The sequence below is a fragment of the Adiantum capillus-veneris genome, chromosome 26 (genome assembly GCF_014529385.1).
Source record: "Adiantum capillus-veneris isolate H3 chromosome 26, ASM1452938v2, whole genome shotgun sequence".
NCBI classification, from domain to species: Eukaryota; Viridiplantae; Streptophyta; class Polypodiopsida; order Polypodiales; family Pteridaceae; genus Adiantum; species Adiantum capillus-veneris.
The window spans coordinates 48,550,172-48,571,846 of record NC_140956.1 but is presented as its reverse complement, the minus strand read 5'-3'; the positions used below and the strand labels follow the sequence as shown (position 1 = coordinate 48,571,846).

The 21,675-nt window shown below is 48.5% G+C and overlaps 1 protein-coding gene across 3 annotated transcripts in view; it reads right to left on the bottom strand.

Moving 5' to 3' along the window:
• The window catches only part of LOC147423397 (azadirone synthase LFS-like), a 57,853-nt gene extending 36,584 nt beyond the window's left edge, over positions 1-21,269 (bottom strand). The window contains exons 1-5 of one of the 3 annotated variants that reach the window (XM_086501076.1): positions 21,142-21,269; positions 20,813-21,008; positions 17,454-17,552; positions 17,315-17,366; positions 17,089-17,137 (exon numbers count right to left, since the gene is read on the bottom strand). In XM_086501076.1, the coding sequence (XP_086357202.1) occupies positions 17,089-17,137; positions 17,315-17,366; positions 17,454-17,552; positions 20,813-20,878 (266 nt within the window). In that variant the 5' untranslated portion in view covers positions 20,879-21,008; positions 21,142-21,269. The remainder of the gene's footprint in view (positions 1-17,088; positions 17,138-17,314; positions 17,367-17,453; positions 17,553-20,812; positions 21,009-21,141) is intronic. The other 2 variants (XM_086501074.1, XM_086501075.1) reach the window with 2 other exon arrangements.
• Between the last annotated feature and the right edge of the window lie 406 nt (positions 21,270-21,675).

The window sequence follows — 21,675 nt, the reverse complement described above, 5'->3', positions numbered from 1 at the left end:
GTCTCTCAAACTAGCCCTTAAGCATATAAATCAGCTACAGCCATATATCATGTACAGTCTTTGTCGGTGAACCTCGGAGATGCGGAAGCAGCAAGCTAGCCAGATGAACCAGTGTCAGACTGCATATGGGCTCCCAACACAACTCTCTATCTCTACTCCACCTGAGGAACCAGCTTTGTGTGTAGGCAGGCGCTCCTGAATCACAATCATCCTCTTGATAGAAGCCATCTCAAAAACACGTGTTGGGTCCATGAGTGTGGACCAAGCTGCAGCACCCCAAGTTTATTGGTTGGCTATAGAGAGTGCACGCATCAGCCGAAGAATCCGAAGCCAAACCTGTTGTGCCATGGGCAGTTCCACAGGCAGAGGGGTTGGGTAGGGACGAGCTAGGGTGGTAAGGACGAGGGGTGGTGAGGGACGAGAAGGGAAGGGTAGGGGCAAGAGGGAGGGGGTAGGGGCGAGGGGGGTTGGGGGTAGGGGCGAGGGATGAGCTTGGGGTGGGTAGGGGTGAGGGGGGTAAGGGGTAGGTAGGGGCGAGGGGGTGGGTAGGGACAAGCTAGGGGTGGGTAGGGGCGAGGGGGGTTAGGGGGTAGGTAGGGGCGAGTGTGTGAGGGGGTGGGTAAGGGCGAGAGAGGGGTGGTGAGGGGCGAGGGATGGTGAGCGGATGGGTAGGGGCGAGTAAGTAGGGGATGGGGAAGGTATTTCACAGAAGGCACATAGAGCATTTGGAGGAGAAAGTTGAAGCTGACCTGCAGGTTTTGAAAGAAACCTCCGTTTCGTGGTATGCTGATTCCAGATGGAAGGATCAGATAGTCGTACACTCAATGGTCTTCCCAGAAGTTGTAGCAGGCTACAGTGTCACTTTCACAGGACACAGTTACAGTTAGTACAGTTGGTCTAGTATGTTCACACTGGACAGACACTCTGGGCAATGACACATGGCAGGGATACGGATGGTGGCCTAGTGGACATGTGGCCAGGTCACACTTAGCTGGCTGACATTTATGAGCCGTTGAGCCGTTGGTGGCTCTTTATGATTGTATCTATGAGTAGTAGCCGTTGGGTCATTATCATTATCTTTTATAGATAGTCGGGTCATTGTCTAGGTAGCGAGTCTTACACAGAGCACTACTTCACCATCCTTGCACATCTGAGCCTCGACACCCCATTTGTACCTGTGAGTCCTGGGCTGGAGCTGAGTGTGCTGCCACGCAAGAGTCTGTACATGGTTCTTTGAGCTAGTCGAGTCCACATGTTCTAGTCCACTGTTGTGTCTCTGTTTTTATCCATTGTTTCTGTGTTTCATTCTGTTTCAGAGAGTTTCCATTTGTTTGAGTGAGATTGTCACGTACATTGCACTGAGGGGCACCCACACTGTAGAGAGCACGACACATTATCCGCGCTACAGGTGCTCTCATTTTGGCGATCACGGTGGGACCTCAACTGAAATCTCACTCTGTGAGGTGCAAATCTTGAAGCTAGTTAGGTTTATCTAGCTTTGCCTGTAACCGGCCCGTAGGGCGGTAGGCGTTGGCTTTCACCCGAAATTCTTTACTTTATACACACACACAGAGCACTTTGCAAAGAGAACCTGCTATGGGAATTAACACTTATTCACACACACAGCTCGGAAGCTAGAATGCTCCGAGCAGACGCCGACAACCTGTAGGCCCCAAAATTGGCGCCCCTTTCGGTATTTCTTTATTCTTTAGGAGGGTAAATTACAAGGTAAGGTCCTGGGAATCCTTCACGTGTATCCACCTAGATACCATTTGATTTGGCCAAATTTCGGCAGCATAACAGCCCCAAAACTTGCGCGAAACCAATTCCCCTGCTGGAACTCGCTTGCACTGTTGTATACCCTCTGATTATTGTCCAAAAACAGTAAATTCAGCACGCTGTATTTACTGGTTTTTGCCCTGTTTTCAGCCCCAAACAGTCCCCTAACTGTCCTTTGCCAGTGGGGCACGATTCCCAATGGTCCTGGCGTCCGTATGGCTGAAAAACAGTAAATATACAGCGCATACACAGCGCTGATTTTACACCTGTACGGTGAGGTTATGACCCTCACCAGTGCCTGCTTTGGAGCAGCAGTTAGCTACCCCTGTTCCTGCTCAAGGAGGCTCTTGCCTCAGCACAAAAGCATGAACCCACACAACTGTACATCAGTCAAATGAGTAGCCCTCTTGTGGGGCATCACATAACTGCACGTAGGGGAGAGAGAGAGAGCAGTGTGTAGTGTGCAGGGCATCACTCCTAGCACCACACTGTACATGAGAGGGAAAGAAAGCACTCCATAGCTCTTAACCTGTGACAGGTTCTCAATGAAGCATCCTCCCAGCATAAATCGAGCGCCCCCTCTTCTGCCCTTAACCTATAATGCATCTGTAAACAAATAGATGCAAAAAGGAGAAGATTTCCATGGCTGCCAAAACCTGCGTATCGCTGAAAACGCAGCAAAACAGCCCTGTAAACACGCATCTGATGCCTTCCAATGCTGAAAATGAGCTCCTTGGACCTAGGCAAAGTCATGGGAAGCTCAAAAATGGAGAGAAATGGCTAAAAATCCAAGTTAACAGCCTCCAAAACTGCTCTCAAAAGTCAGTTACGGGTTCTGTTCTCCCAAACTTGGTAAATTGACCACAAAGTGCCACTTGGCACTCATACATGCAATTTCCCCGCATTGGGCCTCCTGCTTAAAAATCTCTCAACTTGTGCATCAGTTGACTTTGCAGCAGAGTACTAAAATGTTCCCTTGGTCATATCGAAGGTAATGACACGAACACATTTCACGGCCCAGAATAGCAGTTCCCTAATTTTTAGGAGATGCTTCCGTCGGGCTCCCGCTGGTCTTCTGACCATCTATCCTCATTGGGACCGCATCCAAAAGTGCAATGTGGCCCAACTGTCGGATACTTTCTGTTGGTGATCCCACCTTGACTTTATGCCTTTATTGAGTTCACTTCCTAGTATCCACCAACTTGCTAAGTGCGACGGGGGGGACCTGTATGATCTTGCTATGAGCCTAGACATCCTCTTACTGAACGAATTCCAGTGCCGACCAACTTCACGTCTGCGGGTGAAACTACCATTCACATTGGCCATACAATGTCCGACCATTTGCAACTTCAAAAAGAGGGTCTCAAAAATAAAACAAAAATCATTGGAAGAAACCAACAACTAAGGTTAGCAATTGCCACGTCCTCGTGACATTGCCTACCTTGCCTAGCTTCGCCGACCTTGACTTGCACTATTCTCCTATAGCCTGGCCCAACTGTTCCCCTCTCGCCTGGTCCAACTGGTCTAGTCCCCTCTCGCCTAGTCCAACTAGTCTAGTCCTCTCTCGCCCTGGTCCAACCTATCCTCGTCCCTGGTCTAGTCCTCCTCGTCCCTGGTCCAGCCTGGTCTAGTCACTTGCCTGGTCTAGTAGAGTCTAGACCAGTCTTCAGCCAATTCAAGGTTTTCTTGCCCGAAGGTTGGTAGGATTGGTGGTCACTGCATGACACATACAAGGCGGTCAGTCGAGCGTCAAAGCGCACTCCTGAGTCCTCTGAAGTACTACAACAGAAGACGACCCTTGGAACCTGTTAGAAGTCCATCAACCTCATCACCCATACCTCTACATACGGCATCACCCATTCCTCCCTCCAGTTCCACATCTTCCAGATCACCTTCTCCAGTGAAGCTCTCTCCTATTTTGCTACAGCAGGCTATTGAGCAACAGGCTCAACAAGGGGTCATGGAGCCTTTGGCTAGCGTTTTGGCTAAGGTAAACATCAAGTTCCCTACATTCAAAGGTCTTTCTTCAGAAGATGCTGACGACCATGCAAGGAGGTTTGTATCTCTTTGTGGGGGTCGTGGTCTTAACAGGGAAGATGCTTATTTGGTACTCTTTCCATCCACCTTGGATGGCTTAGCAGACAAATGGTACAGCCAGCTTGCAGAGAACCATTTTGCAACTTGGGCAGCCTTAAGACAGCAGTTCTGTGCAGCTTTCAGGCCGGTGACTACCAGGAGAAGGTGTTGGATGAGTTGGCCAACATGGTGCTCCAGCCAGAGGAGACTTTTGCAGAACTTATGACGAAAACCAAGTCTCTGGTTGCTAAGCTTCCCCAGCAACCAGGTGAATTTATGGTTAAGAAGTGGGTAGAGAAGGCGCTTCCCAAAAGTTCTCAACAAAAACTACGAGAGAGTCTCCGACCCGACGCCACTCTCGAAGAGTTCATCGCAGCTGCTACGAGGATAGAGGGGGCTAGGAAGCTGTTCACCAACCCCCCTCACATAGAGACCCCCTCTGTGTTTTTGGAAGTCCTTCTGATTCTTTAACTTCTTTACGCAGAGAACTGGAAGCCCTAAAGTTACAGCGAGCTCTTCAAGAGGAGAGGTCCTTCTCTCTTAGACAAGAGAAGCCTCCACATCACGAGGCATTGGAACAGATTAAGCGCGAGCTGGAGGAGCTCAAGTGTCAACAAGAGACCAAGGCTACAATCTGGTGTAGCTCATGCCGCTCTCCAGGGCACCCTCCACAGGAATGCCCCCTTCGGGTGTACTGTCACTTCTGTGAAAAATCTGGACATGAGGACAAGGACTGTTACTACCTCAAGGGATTGCGACAAATACAGCAAAGTCTTGGTCCTACTCTTCAACAAGGGCCAGCACCTGCATCTAACATGGTTTCTCCTTGTGGCCATCTGCACCATATGCCACCTTTGCTGACAACCCCTCCTATGCAAGGTATGCCAAGTACTTTTCCGTCCCAGAGCTTTTATCATACCCTTGCTCCCTCATCACCTCAAAGCTTCTATGCATCCACCTCCAACTCAATGCACCAGGAGCAAGGACCACCTCGCCCTTCGACTCGCCCTTTGAATCGGCCCATTTTATGCTACAGGTGCGGGGAATATGGGCATTACCAAAGCAAATGCCCTCTGCCCGAAGGGTCCCCTCCCTGCCGTCATTGCCCTGATAAGAAGGATCACTACAGTAAGGATTGCTCGAAAATTCGTGCATCCACGGCTTCGAACCCAAGTCAAAGCCAGACTGAGTTTGCCTTTCCCAAGCTCAATTTGATAGCAGTTAGCCCTGTTTCTCAGCCGCCCCCTTCTACTCACGTGGTTACCCCTAAAAATAAGCCGTCGCAGTTGGCAGAGGAGCCATCGGGCGTCCTCACCCGCGCCCAGAGAGCTGCTCTCGGTCTTAGCATTCCATCAAGTTCAACTTCCCCACACAATCTCACACCAGTGGATACCCTACCTGCAGCTGTTAACAAGCCATCCCCCAGTGCCATCAAAGAATCCCAATCTCTGCTCTCCGATATCGATGAAACTTTCTTGGAAGCAGTTTCCGATCTACAGAAGATCAAGGTACCAGAGGAACAACAGGTAGAAAAAGAGAAGCTTACAGCAGAGACAGTCTTGAAGAACACTTTCCAACAAGTGTCCCTCTATGACATGCTACGACTAGATGCAAAGTTTAGAAGTGACACCCTTGCTGTTATTCAATCACTTTATCCTGGAGCAGGTCCTAGTGGCGGGCACCTCCCAATGCGACCATCAGAGTTCTATATGATATCCAATCCCGCTGCTCCACTCACTGATTATAGAAGCCCTCGCCTGACGGTGTCCGTTTTGGGTCGGCGTTTCTCAGGAGTGATAGTGGATGGTGGATCTGCATCAACCTGATGCCCGAGTTCACTATGTTAGCTCTAGGTCTACAGCCTACTCGCCCTGCTCCCTTCACAATTACATTGGCCGATCAACGAACAGTATACCCAGTGGGCATCGTAGACAATGTGCCTCTGCAGGTACAAAACTTTACTTTTAACTTGGATTTTGTGGTGGTTCGTCTTCCCCAGGTTGAGGGCAGATTTCCCTTGCTTATTGGAAGACCATGGCTGCGACACACTAAAGCACTCCATGATTGGGGAAACGATGCAATGTGGATACATACTTCTGGCTCCCCGATGCAACCCATCCTCTTAGAAGGAGGCATGGATCCAGTGGTGCAGCAAGTTTCCTTGTCAATGGAAACCAACCCTGAACAAGAACAACCTACTACACCTGAAGGGTCAGACGAAGATCTGCTGGTGTGGCTGGAGGCTACCAAATCTATGCCTTGTTATGGAGTCTCTATTCACTCTTTGCCTAAAGGTACACCCTCTTCAAATATTTCCATAGTAACTAAACCTAATGAGCCACCTGAGCCTCTGAAGAAGCGTAGAAGCAGCAAGAAATCCCCTCTACAGGAGTTCGCTCCCCCTCAAACATCAACCCCTTTGGTGTCTGCTTCTCCGACCAGAACAAAGCTCTCTTCTGTGCCTACCCTTCTCAGAGGCAGTCCTACAAGATGAATTCCAAGATCATGATAGCTGTCTTGCTCATGATAGTTGTCTGCTCCTTACTTGTACCTATCTACCCTTACCCCCTCGACCTTACCCACAATTAGAATGCCCACATCCTTAGGGTTCAGAGCTGTGGCAAAGAGATCATCAAGAGCGCCGAACATTGTTGTTCCCATCATCTACATGAGAGTCACCAAAACAATATAGAGCAGGCACTAATGTTCTCCCCAATGTTGTTTCCTACTACTGTAGGCTCCTGGCGGCAGGCCCTCCTCCATTGGTGCCGGCTCCTACAGAATCCTCCTTTGGTGCCGGTTCCTGCATTCGGTTGTTCAGAGATGAAATTGTCGCTTTCCACAGGGACAAGCATGATGATCGCCTGTGCGGTAGGGCAGTGTCGCCTTGGCATATCCTTTCTTATATTGACTTTGGGTTGCAATCAGTAACGGTAAGTGATGGTGAAGCTCCGTATAACTCACAGGCCTCTTCTAAAGCTGCAGATTGTAGCAAGAAGCTTAAAGCTTCAACGATAAATGAAGGCTGGTGGAGGAGAGCAGCTCCATCACCCCCGCCACTCCTCGTCCCCCTTGTCTATCCCTCTCCATTGCCCAGCTCTTGCCCTATTCACCCCACCCCCTCCCTGCCCTCGCCCCCTTCCCTACCCCCACCCCCCTTGTCTATCCCACTCGCCCTCGCCCCCTGCCCCTCACCCTCGCCCCTACCCACCCCCTCACTTCCCCTCTCGCCCCTACCCTCCCCCTCACTTCCCCTCGCCCCTACCCAACCCCTCTCGCCCCTACCCACCCCCTCACTCCCCCCTCGCCCCTACCCACCCTCACCTTCCCCTCGCCCCTACCCACCCCCTCACTCCCTCTCGCCCCTACCCTCCCTCTGCCCCCTCGCCCCTACCCACCCTCTCCCTTCCCTCGCCCCTATCCTCCCCCTACTCACCCTATCCACCCCCTCTAGGCCCTCGCCCCTATCTAGCCCCCTACCCACCCTCACCTTCCCCTCGCCCCTACCCACCCCCTCACTCCCTCTCGCCCCTACCCTCCCTCTGCCCCCTCGCCCCTACCCACCCTCTCCCTTCCCCTCGCCCCTACCCTCCCCCTACTCGCCCCTATCCACCCCCTCTAGGCCCTCGCCCCTATCTAGCCCCCCAACCACCCCTTTCCCCCTCGCCCATACCTAGTCTATCCTCCCCCCCTCACCCCTACCTAGCTACCTAGTGAGCATATCACTTTGCTGTGGTGGAGCCTCATCCTGCTGGCACTTCTTGGACTATGCAATCATATTGGGTTCTGGCCTATTCAAAGGCTTAAGGCGTTGCTTGTGCAAGCAGGACAGTGTTTTACTCCACTTTTGAGGCATGTAAGGTCATGGTTGGGCCTAGCACCTGCTCGACCATCTCTCAGTGAGGTGCTTTTGACTGCTCAGCTACGGACTCTGGGCCTCACAGCATTGGCTGATGCAGATTTACCTGATACGGTTCCAGCAGAGCTTATACATCAACTGTTGAAAGACTTTCCAAAGGTCCGGGGCCACAAGCTAACAGCTACAAGGCTTGGCCATGCCATGGGTATGACCAACTTTCCAGCTGTGAAGTCTACTACTCGCACTTTCTCTTTGCTGTCCAAGGATGCGACAATTCAAGCATGTCAAGAGCTATTGAGTTCGGATCACCCGGATTATGAGCGAAACAGACGGCTTCTCGCAATCTTCAGGTATTACTTTCTGGCTCGAGATGCCAAAGAAGACAAGGAAAAAACTGATCTTCTCACTACATTCTCCCACTGCGACGGGCTATACTGTTTAATCCACACTATCCCTTGTGGATTCCACCAGATTCTCTTCAGCTCTTTGCAGACTAGGGCTAAAAGATTTCGGGCCCAAGTGCAGTCTGTGCAGTTAAGTTTTAAATGTTTTGCGGCACCTCTCTTGGCATGGGTCATAAACATACCTATTAACATAAATGAAGTGGATGAGGAGCAGGGAACCTCGAAAGGGAAAAGGAAAACCGTGAGCATGCAGGTTGACCCCACAGTCACCAAGAAAAAGAAGATGAAGGCGAAAGTGGTGAAGGATACAGTGAAGTCTCTACTCTCCTTGCCAGTTTCTGAGAGCCAGCAGACTAGGGTACATCTTCAACGTCACGTCTACTTCTACCCCTGGTTCTGATGTGCCGGCACCAGTGTCTATTGCCGCTCCTCAGGACAGGATGGTCACTTCACCCTTACAGGATCCTCTTCCTTCTTCTCCCATCTTCACTCATACATCAGTCAACATATCTCTTGCTCCACCTACAACAACAATCTCTGAGGCACCTACTACACCAACTGTACCTACTTCTAGCTCGCCGGCTGTGCCACATGTGCGCCCTCCAGCATCACATGCATCTGAGGGATCTTCAGGTAGGACCGACTCCACTTCTCTGTTTCAGCTTTCAGAGAGGTTACTTTAGGACTCCAGAGCTGCTATTGCCACCATCGAGCTAGGCGCGGAGCAGCTAGTTGCAACCCACCAGCATCACTCCGCCACATACGCAGCTATGGAGGGATCTCTGCGAGTTGCCGAGAGTGCCATCGCAGATCGAGATGCAACGATTTTTGCACTACAGCAAGCATTGAAGATAAAGTCAAGGATTATTGATGACCTAAAAGCACAGGTGCAGGGATTTCAAGAAATGCTTATGTATGGTAACAAGCCTACCCAGGCTCCTGTGGGATATGGATGGACTGGGCCTGAGATACAAGTCCAGAATCCAGCAAGCTTTGCAGCACCAGCAGGTCCCTCTCAGCCCTCTCAGCAATTCATAGGACACTACCCAGCAAGTCCCTCTCAGCCCTCTCAGCAGTTCATGGGACACTACCCACAGCCCGAGTTCCAGTACTTTACTCAGCAGGGATCACAGGTCCAGATGCCACACATGCAGAGCCAGAGTGTTCCTTGCTGTGACGGTGTTGCTGGTGCACACCGCCATGGTTGTGTTACTAGGCGTCCGGAGTTCACTTCAGGACAGGTGCTTCCATCCACTGTGCAGCAGATGGCTGCTACAACCACAGGAAGCCAGGTTATGCAGAGCACAGTCCAGCAACCGCATCGTTACACAATCGATCTGATGGCTCCTCCCGATCCGGATACTTCTGGAGCAGCAATCGCGACGACACTTTCCCTTGGGTGACAGGACTGTGCTCTTGCCCCACCTTTCATTGTACATATAGTTACTTTTGCAGTTTCATTCAGTTTTGGCTCACCGAGACGGTGACCAATCTTGTGGCGGGCAACCTGTAGCAGGCTACAGTGTCACTTTCACAGGACACAGTTACAGTTAGTACAGTTGGTCTGGTTTGTTCACACTGGAGCGGACACTCTGGGCAGCGACACGTGGCAGACATACGGATGGTGGCCTAGTGGACATGTGGCTAGGTCACACTTAGCTGGCTGACATTTATGAGCCGTTGAGCCGTTGGTGGCTCTTTATGATTGTATCTATGAGTAGTAGCCGTTGGGTCATTATCATTATCTTTTATAGATAGTCGGGTCATCGTCTAGGTAGCGAGTCTTACACAGAGCACTACTTCACCATCCCTGCACATCTGAGCCTTGATGCCCCATTTGTACCTGTGAGTCCTTGGCTGGAGCTGAGTGTGCTGCCACGCCAGAGTCTGTACATGGTTCTTTGAGCTAGTCAAGTCCACATGTTCCGGTCCACTGTTGTGTCTCTGTTGTTATCCATTGTTTCTGTGTTTCATTCTGTTTGAGAGAGTTTCCATTTGTTTGAGTGAGATTGTCACGCACATTGCACTGAGGGGCACCCACACTGTAGAGAGCACGACACATTATCCGCGCTACAGAAGTTTGACAAACCAATCTCTTGCAAAATCATCAGAGCTTGACTCTTCTGTAACTTCGAAAGGGGCTAATTTTATCTTGTGTGACATAGACCACAACAAACATGATTGTTTGCTCTCCATCTGGTCTAGCAGAGCCAGGTGTCCATCAGAATCGCCGAAGTTCTCCCCCTTCACTAGGTTTGGAGATGACATTGCTGAATGTGTTGCGACAATGAGCATAGAGACATCATGAGTTGGTGTTAGATGGTAGTACTTCAGAGGACTCAATAGTGGACTTTTGTCGCTCTTTTGACTGCCTTGTATGTGTCATACAGTAATCAGAAGGCCACCCAAGCTTTGGGCACGAAGACCTTTAACTTACTCAACACTAGTCCAGACTCTACTACATCAAGGTGAATGACTAGATCACTTGGCTAGGCCTGACGAGAGAGAACTAAACCAGGACGAGAGAGAACTAAACCAGGACGAGTGACTAGACCAAGACGAGAGACTAGACCAAGCTGGTCGAGGGGAAGCTGGAACAAGACCAAGCTGGATGAGAGCAATTGAGACTAGCAGACCAACACAGGCGAGAGCTTAAACCAACTAGACCCTCGACCTGTAGGCTCAACGGAGTGAGACTTCAGTTGAGGTCCCACCAGGCGTGCTAAAAATGAGAGCACTTGTAGCGGAGATAATGTGTCGTGCTCTCTACAGTGGGTGCTCCTCAGTGCAATGTGCGTGAAATCTCACTCCATCAGCATGAAAACACTGTAGGCAATGAATGACAGAGCACAGCGACTCAACAATAGAACCTGAACATGATGGGACTAGACTAACTCAAATGAACCAATACAGACTGTGGCATGGCAGCACACACAGCTCTACGCCCAAAACTCACGGGTACAATGGGGGTATCGAGGCTCAAATACACGGATGGTGCAGACGTGCAATGCATGAACTCCAGACGCGAGACGCAAGACTCGACCATACAAAGTAAATGATGATGATAGTGATAGATAGTCCGATGACTGGAGCCAACCACATATGTGTCTCCTCAAGAGTCAGCAACGCCTAGCAAAATATCCCAATCCAGCCAGGCCTATCTCCAAACTGCGGTTGTGGTGATCTATCCGTATCACTTTCCACGTGTCACTGCCAGGCGAGAGTCCATCCAATGTGAACTCCAGCCCAACTGTAACTAACTGCCTGTCATGTGCCAGTGACACTGTAGCCCTACTACACCTCCAATCGCGTGAGCCCCCATCCAACAGGGAGCTGCCGGCTCAAGAAGGGTGTGTCATTCTACAGGTATAGCCTCTACAATATCCTGACACATGCTTTGTGTCTGAGCAAACCCTAACTGAAATGAGGATCTCCAGTCGCAAGAAAGCCCCCATCCAGTATGGAGCTGCCGGCTCAAGAAGGGTGTGCCACTCTGCAGGTATAGCGTCTACGATATCCTGACACATGCTTTGCACCCCCCTCATGGCTCGCAGCTGAATGCTCTAAATCTCCTCAGGAAGTGCCGTAAACTGCAACCAGTCCCCAAAAGTGCGGATTGGACCCTCTGCCATGGGACCCCAAGTACAAGAGGTCAGCTACCAACCATGTGACCTCGTTGTGTGCTGACCATAGTGTTCCATACAAGAGGAACTCCTCAATGCATGTGGGCCGGTGCTACTCAAGGCCACTCCGTAGCTTCTCCCAAGACCAAAGCACGCTCACAACAAAACGGTCCTCCCATCTCCAGCTCGGTCCACTCTATGAAAATCCAGCAAGTGGAAGGGCTCCATGGGCCACCCATCTGTGGGACTCGGCCACGAATCCGGTGAAGGAACAACTCCCTCCAAGGCTCCTCCCCTGGAAGGAGCTGTTGCTTCCCAAGGAGGGCTCTACTCTGCCGTGCTGGATCGATGATTCCCAAACCTCCCTAAGAGCAAGGTAAAGTGATGACCTGCCAGGAGACTTTGCCAGAGCAGACTGTCTCTCGCCCTGACCACAAAAAGTTCCTGATCAACCTCTCCAGCTGGCTGATGCAAGAACTCAAGAAAATCCAGCAAGACGTGATGTACCACATAGTAGCCAAAAGCACCTAGTTGGCCACTACAACCCTGCCAGCAAGAGAAAGCCGTGTTGAACTCCAATGAAGCAATACCCTCCCAAACTTAAAGCTCAGATGTGTTAACCTTGCCCTCGTGTCTCCATATCACTCACTTCAGATCTGTAAGCCTTCAGTTACCCTCGCCTTCCTGCTGCCCTTTGCGTCATGGCAATCAACCTTTTTCACGCAAATTCGGTGTCTTCCGCTCCAATACCTCTTTCCCTTGGGAATAACTGATAGCACCACTTGCCCTGTGGTTGCTTGTTTTCTCTCCCATCACATCACGACCTTGTCTTGGTCCCGAACTAGTCTAAATTGACCTTCCCCTCACTGCTCAACCTGTCTCCCACTTCCTCCACATTGTGCTCTCACCCTCACACTTGGTCCCTTGCCCTTGACTGACACCTCCTCTCAGTGTTTCTGCAAGTCGACCTAGGTTGCTGTCTTACTATAGGTCGCCCTAAAGCTCACCATGCTCTGCTAGGGCCCTTGCCTGCAAATCACCAATGAGCTTCCAGCCTGCAACTCGTCCACCCTCTGCAATTCGCCTCGCTTCTGCAGGTCGACATCCACCAGCAGTTTGCAACGCCTTCTGCCAATCGACCTCCACCTGCTACTCGCCTATTCCAACTGCCCCTCATGCTCTGCACTTTGCCCTGTTCTGCCCTCACCACTCAACTTCTGCAGGTCGACCAAGCACTCTGCAAGTCGCCCCTACTCTCTGCAAGTTGACTGCAATTCGCCGAATCCCAATTACGCACAGGTTTTTTTATCCAGTGTGACATTAAAATGCCTCTAACTTGCAACATTTTAAAAACCATTTTCATACGCAACAAATTGTCCCAATGTTTCTACGTTGTGAGTCAGGGTTGACATGTATCTGTGTTGTGGCTACCTGTGCATCTAATCTCTGGATTGTGATAAATATGTATTAGTGTGTGACTCACCCATTGGGAACCGTCACTTGGGTGGGGTGAACATAAGCAATTTGTTCCTCCTACAGTTGAGGTGTGCAGTTCAGGTATGCCGGTTGAATTGCCTCTGACAGTTTGGCTGGCAACTCAACATCTCGTCTGATACTCCAAAAGACCATACTACTCACTGACAAAGTTGGTACACCGCAAACATAATGGTTCATACTCGCAACCTGAAGCAAGTAGAGCCTGAGTGACGATAGCCACAGATATCAGCTATTCAAATTTTAAACACTTCTTCAAGAAAGGAGTCTACACACACAAGAACAGAGACTCTTACAGTACCTCACCTTACAGGCAGGCGCCCATTTCAAGGATCTTTCATTTAAACCCCTTTGAAGGATGTCTTCACTACACCACAGCTGCTACACTTGGGACTGCACAATCTAGCACAGGTGGATCTCTCAAAGCAGGTCTCTCCATTGAAATAGGATGCTCTCATGCCCACTTTCCCAAAGTTAGCACCCAGCTTGCAGTGGATTGTGGACTTACTGCAATCACAGGGAAATGCTATAGGCCACAATGATGATGCCCCATCGAAAGAACAGTTGGCCCAAGCTCCTAGGCTAAAGGGGCTGGTCCAAGCTCACAGGCTAAAGGCAAAGAGACCAGTAAGAGAGCCCGTGTCATATGAGACAACTCACAGGACTTAGCCACTTTATCCTTCTCTCACTCCCACCTATGTCACTGCATCACTTCCACCACACCTTTCCAGCACTCACTCCTATCTTCACTCAATCCATTATAAATCCCGCCTCTCACTTTCACCTACTTCACTACTCCATCTGCACATACACCTTCCTCTGCACCACACGCCCAGGAACTAAGGAGAGAGAAACCCCATTATTATAGTACACGGACTCAGCATGCACTCAATATTAAAAATCAGGCTCTGAACTATGCCAACACATTTATCACTATGGATGGCACTCAGCAAATGCATCGCGCCATTTATGATGCAATGTATAGGGACTTAATTAAGTGTCATCAGTGCATCTATGACAAGGAAATCCAGCTAGTCAGGCAGTTAGACATTACTCGAAGATTGAGAGCCCAGGTATCAAATCTTCAAGCTGAAAATAGGGCACTCAGACAGGAACTCCAAGATGCTGCAGTTATCCTTCTGTGTTGCCACTAGTTGTAATAGGACTTATTCTGCAAAGTTTTGATGAATATTTTTGTTTAGAGTACATTTTGTTCATTCCAGTGTTTTTCCACAGTATAGGATTTCATTTTAATCGTTCTCGTGAAGTTTCAAATTTGACCCGGGACACCCCTCGGGAGCCAGTTTCGAGGGTACTATGGTCAAGATTTGGAAAAGTTTTGTATGTAGCACTTGTAGCGCTCGACATGAGGAAGAATATTGCTTCTTTGTGTTTTTGCTGGTTCCTGCATTTTGATGCCCTTTTCAGCCCGTAGATTAGAGAAGAAGTGAGAAAATGCTGTTTTAGACTGTTTTTGTGAAAAGTGCTGACTTGCAGGTAAAATTTTGGGCAAACTGAGCAGGATATGGATTTTTCGCGTCTCACGACTTTCAAAGAGCTTGATGAGACGGTCAAATTCATGTGAGACAAACCCGGTCAAATTCTAAACCGTTTGGGAGTTATGGCTCGCTGAAAATGGCCAGAAATTATGGACTTAAAATTTTATTTTATTTTTATTTTTTTTTAAGTTTCTAAAATTGCTAACTTGCGAGTGTGGGTTGCGTTTTGTGGTTCTTATGCGTTTGAATGCAGGACGTCTCTTTTCGGAACCTATTTTGGATCGCTTTTGCTAAAGACTAACAGAAAGACGAAAATAGCCACTTTTTCCTCGCGTGAAGAAGACAGCCTGTGGAGAAGGAGGCTATTCTACAGTGAAGGCGCCTTGTGGTTGAGATTGAGAGTGAGAGTGAGATTGAGAGTGAGAGTGAGAGTGAGAGTGCGATTGAGAACTGTGCACAGATTGAGAGTGAGATTGAGAGTGAGATAGCTCGGGGGTGGTCGGGAGGTTGATACGAGCTACGCTCTTCTTGTACTCGGGAATTGATTTCAATATACATCTCTGATTTCCTGCGTCTACTCTGTGTACTTGCAAATTTCTGTTATTCAGTTGTTGTATTCCCGTGTCTCGTCACACTAGTTCAGTCAAGCCAGTCTTTGAAGGTGTTCCAGAAATTGTACTGGTTATTACCTGTATGGAGACAATAGCTTCTCTGCTAGTCCCAGTGGCCACTCTGGCAGCAGGGACTCGGCCAGAGGTCTTGCGTCATCCGGGTGATGCTTCTCAGGCTTAAGGCTCAGAGGCCTCAGATTCCTCTCAGTTTGTTGCACCATCAGTGGCTCCCTATGTTCAATAGCAGCCACTCTATGCTGTGGGCACCTATCCAAGCTACCCATTTCCGGCTTCGCAAGCTCCACCCTTAGCAACAGCTTTTGCACCAAGCCAGGGAGCCACCCCGGCCCACCATGCATTTTCCCATGTACCCTCCACCTCACGGTTTGGGACCTATCCAGCACCATACCCATGGCCTCCACATCCTTACCTGCCCTTTTCACCGCAACAACCTCCCTCTTCGGAGCATAGTTGTCTGTTCACAGATATTTTGCTAGAGTTATGTTTGATGGGTACCCATTGTATACATGAGGAGTCTGGCATGAGTTTGGCACAATTCTTTGGTCAAGAGTTTACTCTTTCACACAGCACTCCCTGCACAGTCTAAGCCTAAACACCCATTGTACCCTGTGAGCACTTGGTCTAGAGCTGTGTGCTGCCAGCCAAACTTGTGGCTGATACCTTGAGAGTAGTCGATGCTTATATGGGACTTGGAGAGTACATTTCTGTTCTATGTGCCATTTCAGTTCTCAGTTGTCTAGTGCATGTATGGATTGAGGTTTCTTGCATAATGAATTGAGGAGTCCCCACAGTAGAGAGCGCAACATTGTTTTCCTGCTACACTTACCTCCAAGTATCCTCTCTCAAAGCCTCTCTTGCATGAATAGGCTCCCTGGCCTACAAGATTCCATCATCAACCTGCTGACGTCCCGAATGCTCCAAATAAACCACCTTCTCCCGTCCATAAAGGCCAGAGATCCCTAGTTTCTACCCAAGCTGCTCCTCATCTGATACACCCTCCTCATGCACCAGATCATACACAGCACCATTGAAAAAAATCCTAGCCCATCATAAACCCCTGCCTGAGCCCACCATTGAATATCCGTGGGTGTGGACGGCTAGCTGTCACTAGTATCTTAAGTGAGGATCTTTAACCAGTGGAGACATGGTGGAAACCCCTTGTGGACCCCCCTCTTCAGCCTATAACTCAACAAAGAAAGAAGTGGCATGCATGAGCACCATCTGATTATTCAGCTTGTAGCACCCGAGCTCCTGGCACCCTTCATAAATCACTCTTTGAATGTGTCTGCCCAAACTCCAAAGGTGCACTCAACATCCTCCACTAGGATGCCTGCTTACACATTCCCTCCATAGACAGCAGTGATAACCATGGTTTGGTACATACAAAACCAGAGAAGTGTGCAAGTACCACCTCTACGGTAGCAATGTAGCAAATGCTACAAAATTGAAGCCGTTCCCATGACGACATTTTCTCCAATGAAGTCCTTCCCATGTTGAGGCCCTAAATTTTGAAGGTCTCTACGGTGGACATGCACCAATGTTCATAATCCATTCACATGTTGGAGATATTTCAGGGTCCCTTTTTCAAAAGATCACCCTCTCTCGATCATCTCAACATAACGCACTTCCTTTGGCGTGAAACAACACCTTCGACTCATTATTGACAAAGGATCTCTCACTCTCAAGCATTTCAAAGGCACCAATCACAGGAGCGAGAATTACCGCAAGTCGTAGAGGATTCCTTGGACTTCAGGCCATTTTTTGTGGATGTCTGTGAGCAATCCCTTAAACACCACCAAGCATGATGACATGTGTGGTACAAATCAATGAATCGATTTACATATTGATATAAAGCGCCATACAGTTAAAAAGGTCCTAATTTTCTTCACCACAAGTTTTTAACTCAGCTAAAGAATCAAAACACCCTATTTCATTGTAACAAACATACATTGCCTCAGCATGGTATCTTTCCATTGTGTCTCGCCATCCTGGAACCAATTCTGTAATCAAGGCATAGAATGAAGTCAACGACATAACTAACATCTGCAATTTAAATACTTGATATTTGCTCAACAATCAAACCTTACCCTCTGAAGGCCATATATTGGCTCCATAAAAACCAATTGAAGACCTTGGAAGGTCTTTGGGTAACTCAATCCCCAGATAGTAACCCTCCTTGCAATCTCCTGAATGGTTTAAATTGTGACATGCACAAATCAGCAATCATTGTGACATACTATTTATCAACAGCTTTCATGTTGGTAAAAAGACAATTCCTGCAGTACATATCATGCCTTTGTCTCCTGAAAATACATTCCCAGCAATACATATCATGCCATTGCCTCATGGAACAATGTTGCATGCAGCTTGCCAACCCTTGCATGCCAATCATACTCACAAAGAACTAAACCAAAAAGAAATGTGTGTGTTTTCTTTCTACTTCTTTCACTTTTGCTGGAAAAACCTTAACTTCATATCAGCCTGTTCTTTTTCAATATCTACAAGAACAAAGACAAAGATAAGGTAGGCATGTATAAGGCTAAAACTGGATAAAATATGTCCAGTTGTTACCAATTCCATCCAATCAGGTGAACCTAGGAAACAAAATCCTTAGAAGAGGTAATAAAATCTTCTTGTGTAAAATCACAGTATATTTGACCCAAACAGCCTACCTCCAAACATCTTCTGGAGGGGACAGTACGGCCTTTACCTGATGCCCTTGATTGTGAGTCAGCCACCCATCCTTGTCCAGCAAGGCATTGCACCTTACAGACAGGGTTGCTAAATTAGCTTGGCGTATGAAATATAAGTCTTTTGTCTTCATTTTAGAGATATTAGTTAATTTTAGTAGATTAAAGGATCCACAGGTGGAAGGATGTCATCAGAAGGATGGCATCATATATGGAATAGAATACCCCTTCAACAATCCTACAACAGAAATTTCTGGTGTATCCTTTCAGGTGGACGACTAGGACATTGGATGGAGAATATCAGCTAGAACACCTGGAATGGGCACTTTTAATGTGTTACGATGGATTCATAAGCATGCTATCGAGTAAAGAAACAAAGAAACAAACTGTTGAGACCTGCGCAACAACACCCTCATCTAGAGTGGGGCAAGACCATCCCCACTCATCTCGGCTCTAGGAAACCACCTAGACAACAAGCTCCTATGATAGAGTTCAGGCATCTCTCTTGATTCGTACAGTTGGTCCCAATTTCTCTCAAGGACAGGTGCTAGGGAGTGAGAGCTGTTTTGTGGCTCTGCCCAGCAAGTGTGGTAGGTTTCTCATGTCAGGAGGTGTCTAGCCATGTTTAGCCTTGGGTTTTGGCTCAATTCCATGGCCAGCAGGCTCTTGTAGGCTGGGGGTATTTTTCCTAGCCTTGCCAATATTTTTCATGTTGCCTATACGGCCTCCAATGCTCTCTTTTCCCTATTTTTCCCATTTACCAGGTCGTGGGGGCTGGTGGACAGCTGGCCGACCTAGATACGTGTGGCTATATAGGTGTGGGTAGGGCACCAGGAGTTGGATGTGTGTAGAGTTCCTATGGTGCAGGGCGCCCTCATTGGGCAGCCCTAGGAGGAGTGCGTCGGGCAGGGGGGGGCAGCATCCCTAGCATTTTTGTTGGCAACTCCCATCCCTAGCGTTTTTCTCCACGGTGAGCAAGGAGGCAGGGGCATTTCCCTAGCGTTTTTCCTCTCAGAAGTATGGTAGATTGATTATGCTATTTCCCTCTTGAATAACACCTCTTGAATAACAGGTCTTGAGCTCAACTCTCCTCGTCGGATAGATCTTTAACTTTTAAGGTCTCTTGGGATAGTTTCCTACAACGTTAAAATTCTCTTCTTCTTCTTCTCTCTCTCATTCTCAAATTTCCTGTCTCTCTCTACCTCAGTGATCTCTCTTCTCCACGGGTGTGCCTTGTTCATGTGTTTAGAATTGTAGGTGTTCTAGAGATGTCCACCAGATCACGAACCAGTTCTCGTCTTCATTGCATCTTTCGCTGCCACCTTTGACATGGTATCAGAGCCTTAGGTGTATATGTTGTCAATATTCTTGTCTGGGTGGTTTGTCTGTCTTAGGAGCTTGTTGCAAGGTGGAGCTTGTCATGACCCATAATCCAACCTTTGCCAAATTGTAATGTCATCTCCTTAATTGCTGTCAAGAAGAAGTCTCACCCCCAATAGTCTATGAAAGGGAATCTTGTCTCATTGTTTAAAGGAGATCGGTGTCCTCTTGCTACCCATGTTACTGTGAGTAAGTGATTATTGTCACTTTGTTCCAAGTTTGCGTAAGGGGTGGTTGTTCAATATAAATCCGACTTGTGACCCATTGGAAACACACCTATGGCACCATCCATGGTGTCGAGAAAAAAGTCCAAAAGAAGCTCCGCGAGATTCGTCTCCTCGTAGTCCTTTGTATCCCCTTGTGAGTCAGTTCAATAAGCGTATTTAGAGCCTAAGCTTAATAGTACTATCAAAAAGTATTGTACTTGTGTGTTTTCTTTTGAATCTAATGTCACTGTTCTCTCTTCTTCTTACAAAGTTCTTTGATTTCTACTCACCATAGCTGCTCCAGTCCCTTATAAATTAGAAAGAACATTTTTACTAGTTCTTCTTGCTTGAGTTTATAAGTCTAGGGCAAGTCTTGTAAGAACCTTCTTGATTGTAGATTGTTTGGCATAAAATTAGCGTAACTTTAACACTCCCGGAACTAACATTTTCTGAAGTGGAGTACCACAACTGCACACCACCTGCTCAATCAATGCCCAGCTTGAACAAGATCCCTAGATAAAGTTGCACCATTCAACAAGGCAGGAGAACAAGAAGCCTCTTTGGAAACCTTCACTGTTGACAACTTATTGGGAGGAAGTCAAAAAGATGATGACTAGTACATTGTTGGATGAATGTGCTCTATACAAACTTCTCACAAATCTTGTATAGATAACGTCATACCTACATACACCTTACCCCCATTGCACCCTATAAACAACGTTGTTGTCCCCAAAGGATTGGTCTCTCTACTTACGAGTTGTGGGTTCAAATCCCCCATTTGGTCACACTCTAGTGGGACACCTTGTGCTCACCTAGTGTTCACGTTGCTAGGGCTCTTGCCCTTGCACACTCGAGTGCATCCTCCTCCTGGGGTGGCTCACCCGAGGAGGAGGTTCCTAGTTGGTTGCTACGACTTCTCTCCGTCATTCCCAGCACGTGGTGCATCAATTAGGTTGACTACGTTTGGCTCTTGCCCAATGGTAGGCGGCCCTTGCCCAACCATGTAACATGGCTAATAGTTGAAGGGATAAGCACCTCCCCCTGTGGGCCCTCTGGTGTGTCGGGGGAAAAAAACAACAACAACAACGTTGTCAGCAATTCATGCTCAATAACAAAGTTGCACAAGGCTCAGACAAGTGATGAAATGAAAGTGGGATTCAAAGGCATGACCTTTGGACTGCTTGGCAGGATCAAGAGTCTCGTCGAGGAATGGCGTGTATCCCCTGTGGTTCTCATTTCGAAGGCTTTTTGCCTTCTCCTCGAGAGGAAGAGAAAAAAAATTCTTACTCTGCTGAAACACTTGTTGCATTAAAACAGGGCTGATCCCATGGTTTACAATGTAGAAGAAGCCGCAGTCAAGGCACGCCTGTAAACCGCACGTAGATGATGTGTGAAAACTCGCTTAAGTTTTGTGTGTGTGTGTGTGTGTGTATGTGTGTGTTGCGAGGAGGGGGAGGGGGGGGGGGGGGGGGGGGGGGGGGGGGAGGGGGGGCAAGAACCTTGCGGAGACGCTCGACTGAGGCCGCTACATCCCGACTTTGCAGATCAACACATGCTAAGGTCGACATGATTCCTCCGTACTGGCCATAAACTAGCCTAGTCGCAAACATATACATATGGTCAACGGTCAAACGTACAAGGCGCTTTTTATGGCCAAAGGGCTAATAATTAAAGGGGCGTCACGCCCAAGGCAAAAGCGCAGGGGAGTGAAACTGATGTGGCATGCAACCATTTGATTGAAAAAAAGGAGGGTTTTTGCAGACCCACCACAAACCCAGGAGTCCTCACCCCCTCGAAAACACAAGAGCTGCGTGCACTTTTCAGCACTAGATGCGCGAGGACGTTCGATTTCACCACTACAGATCTACGCCCATTGACATTTCGCAGCAAATTTAGTTGTTATGGGCAGTGTGAATTGAGCGATGGAAGAAAAGAGCTCGAAGGGCTTGCTGCACTTACGCAATCTGAACCGGCCCTAGGGCACACGGTCTGGACATGCCCACAAACAGCCTGTTTGGACACCTATGGTATCA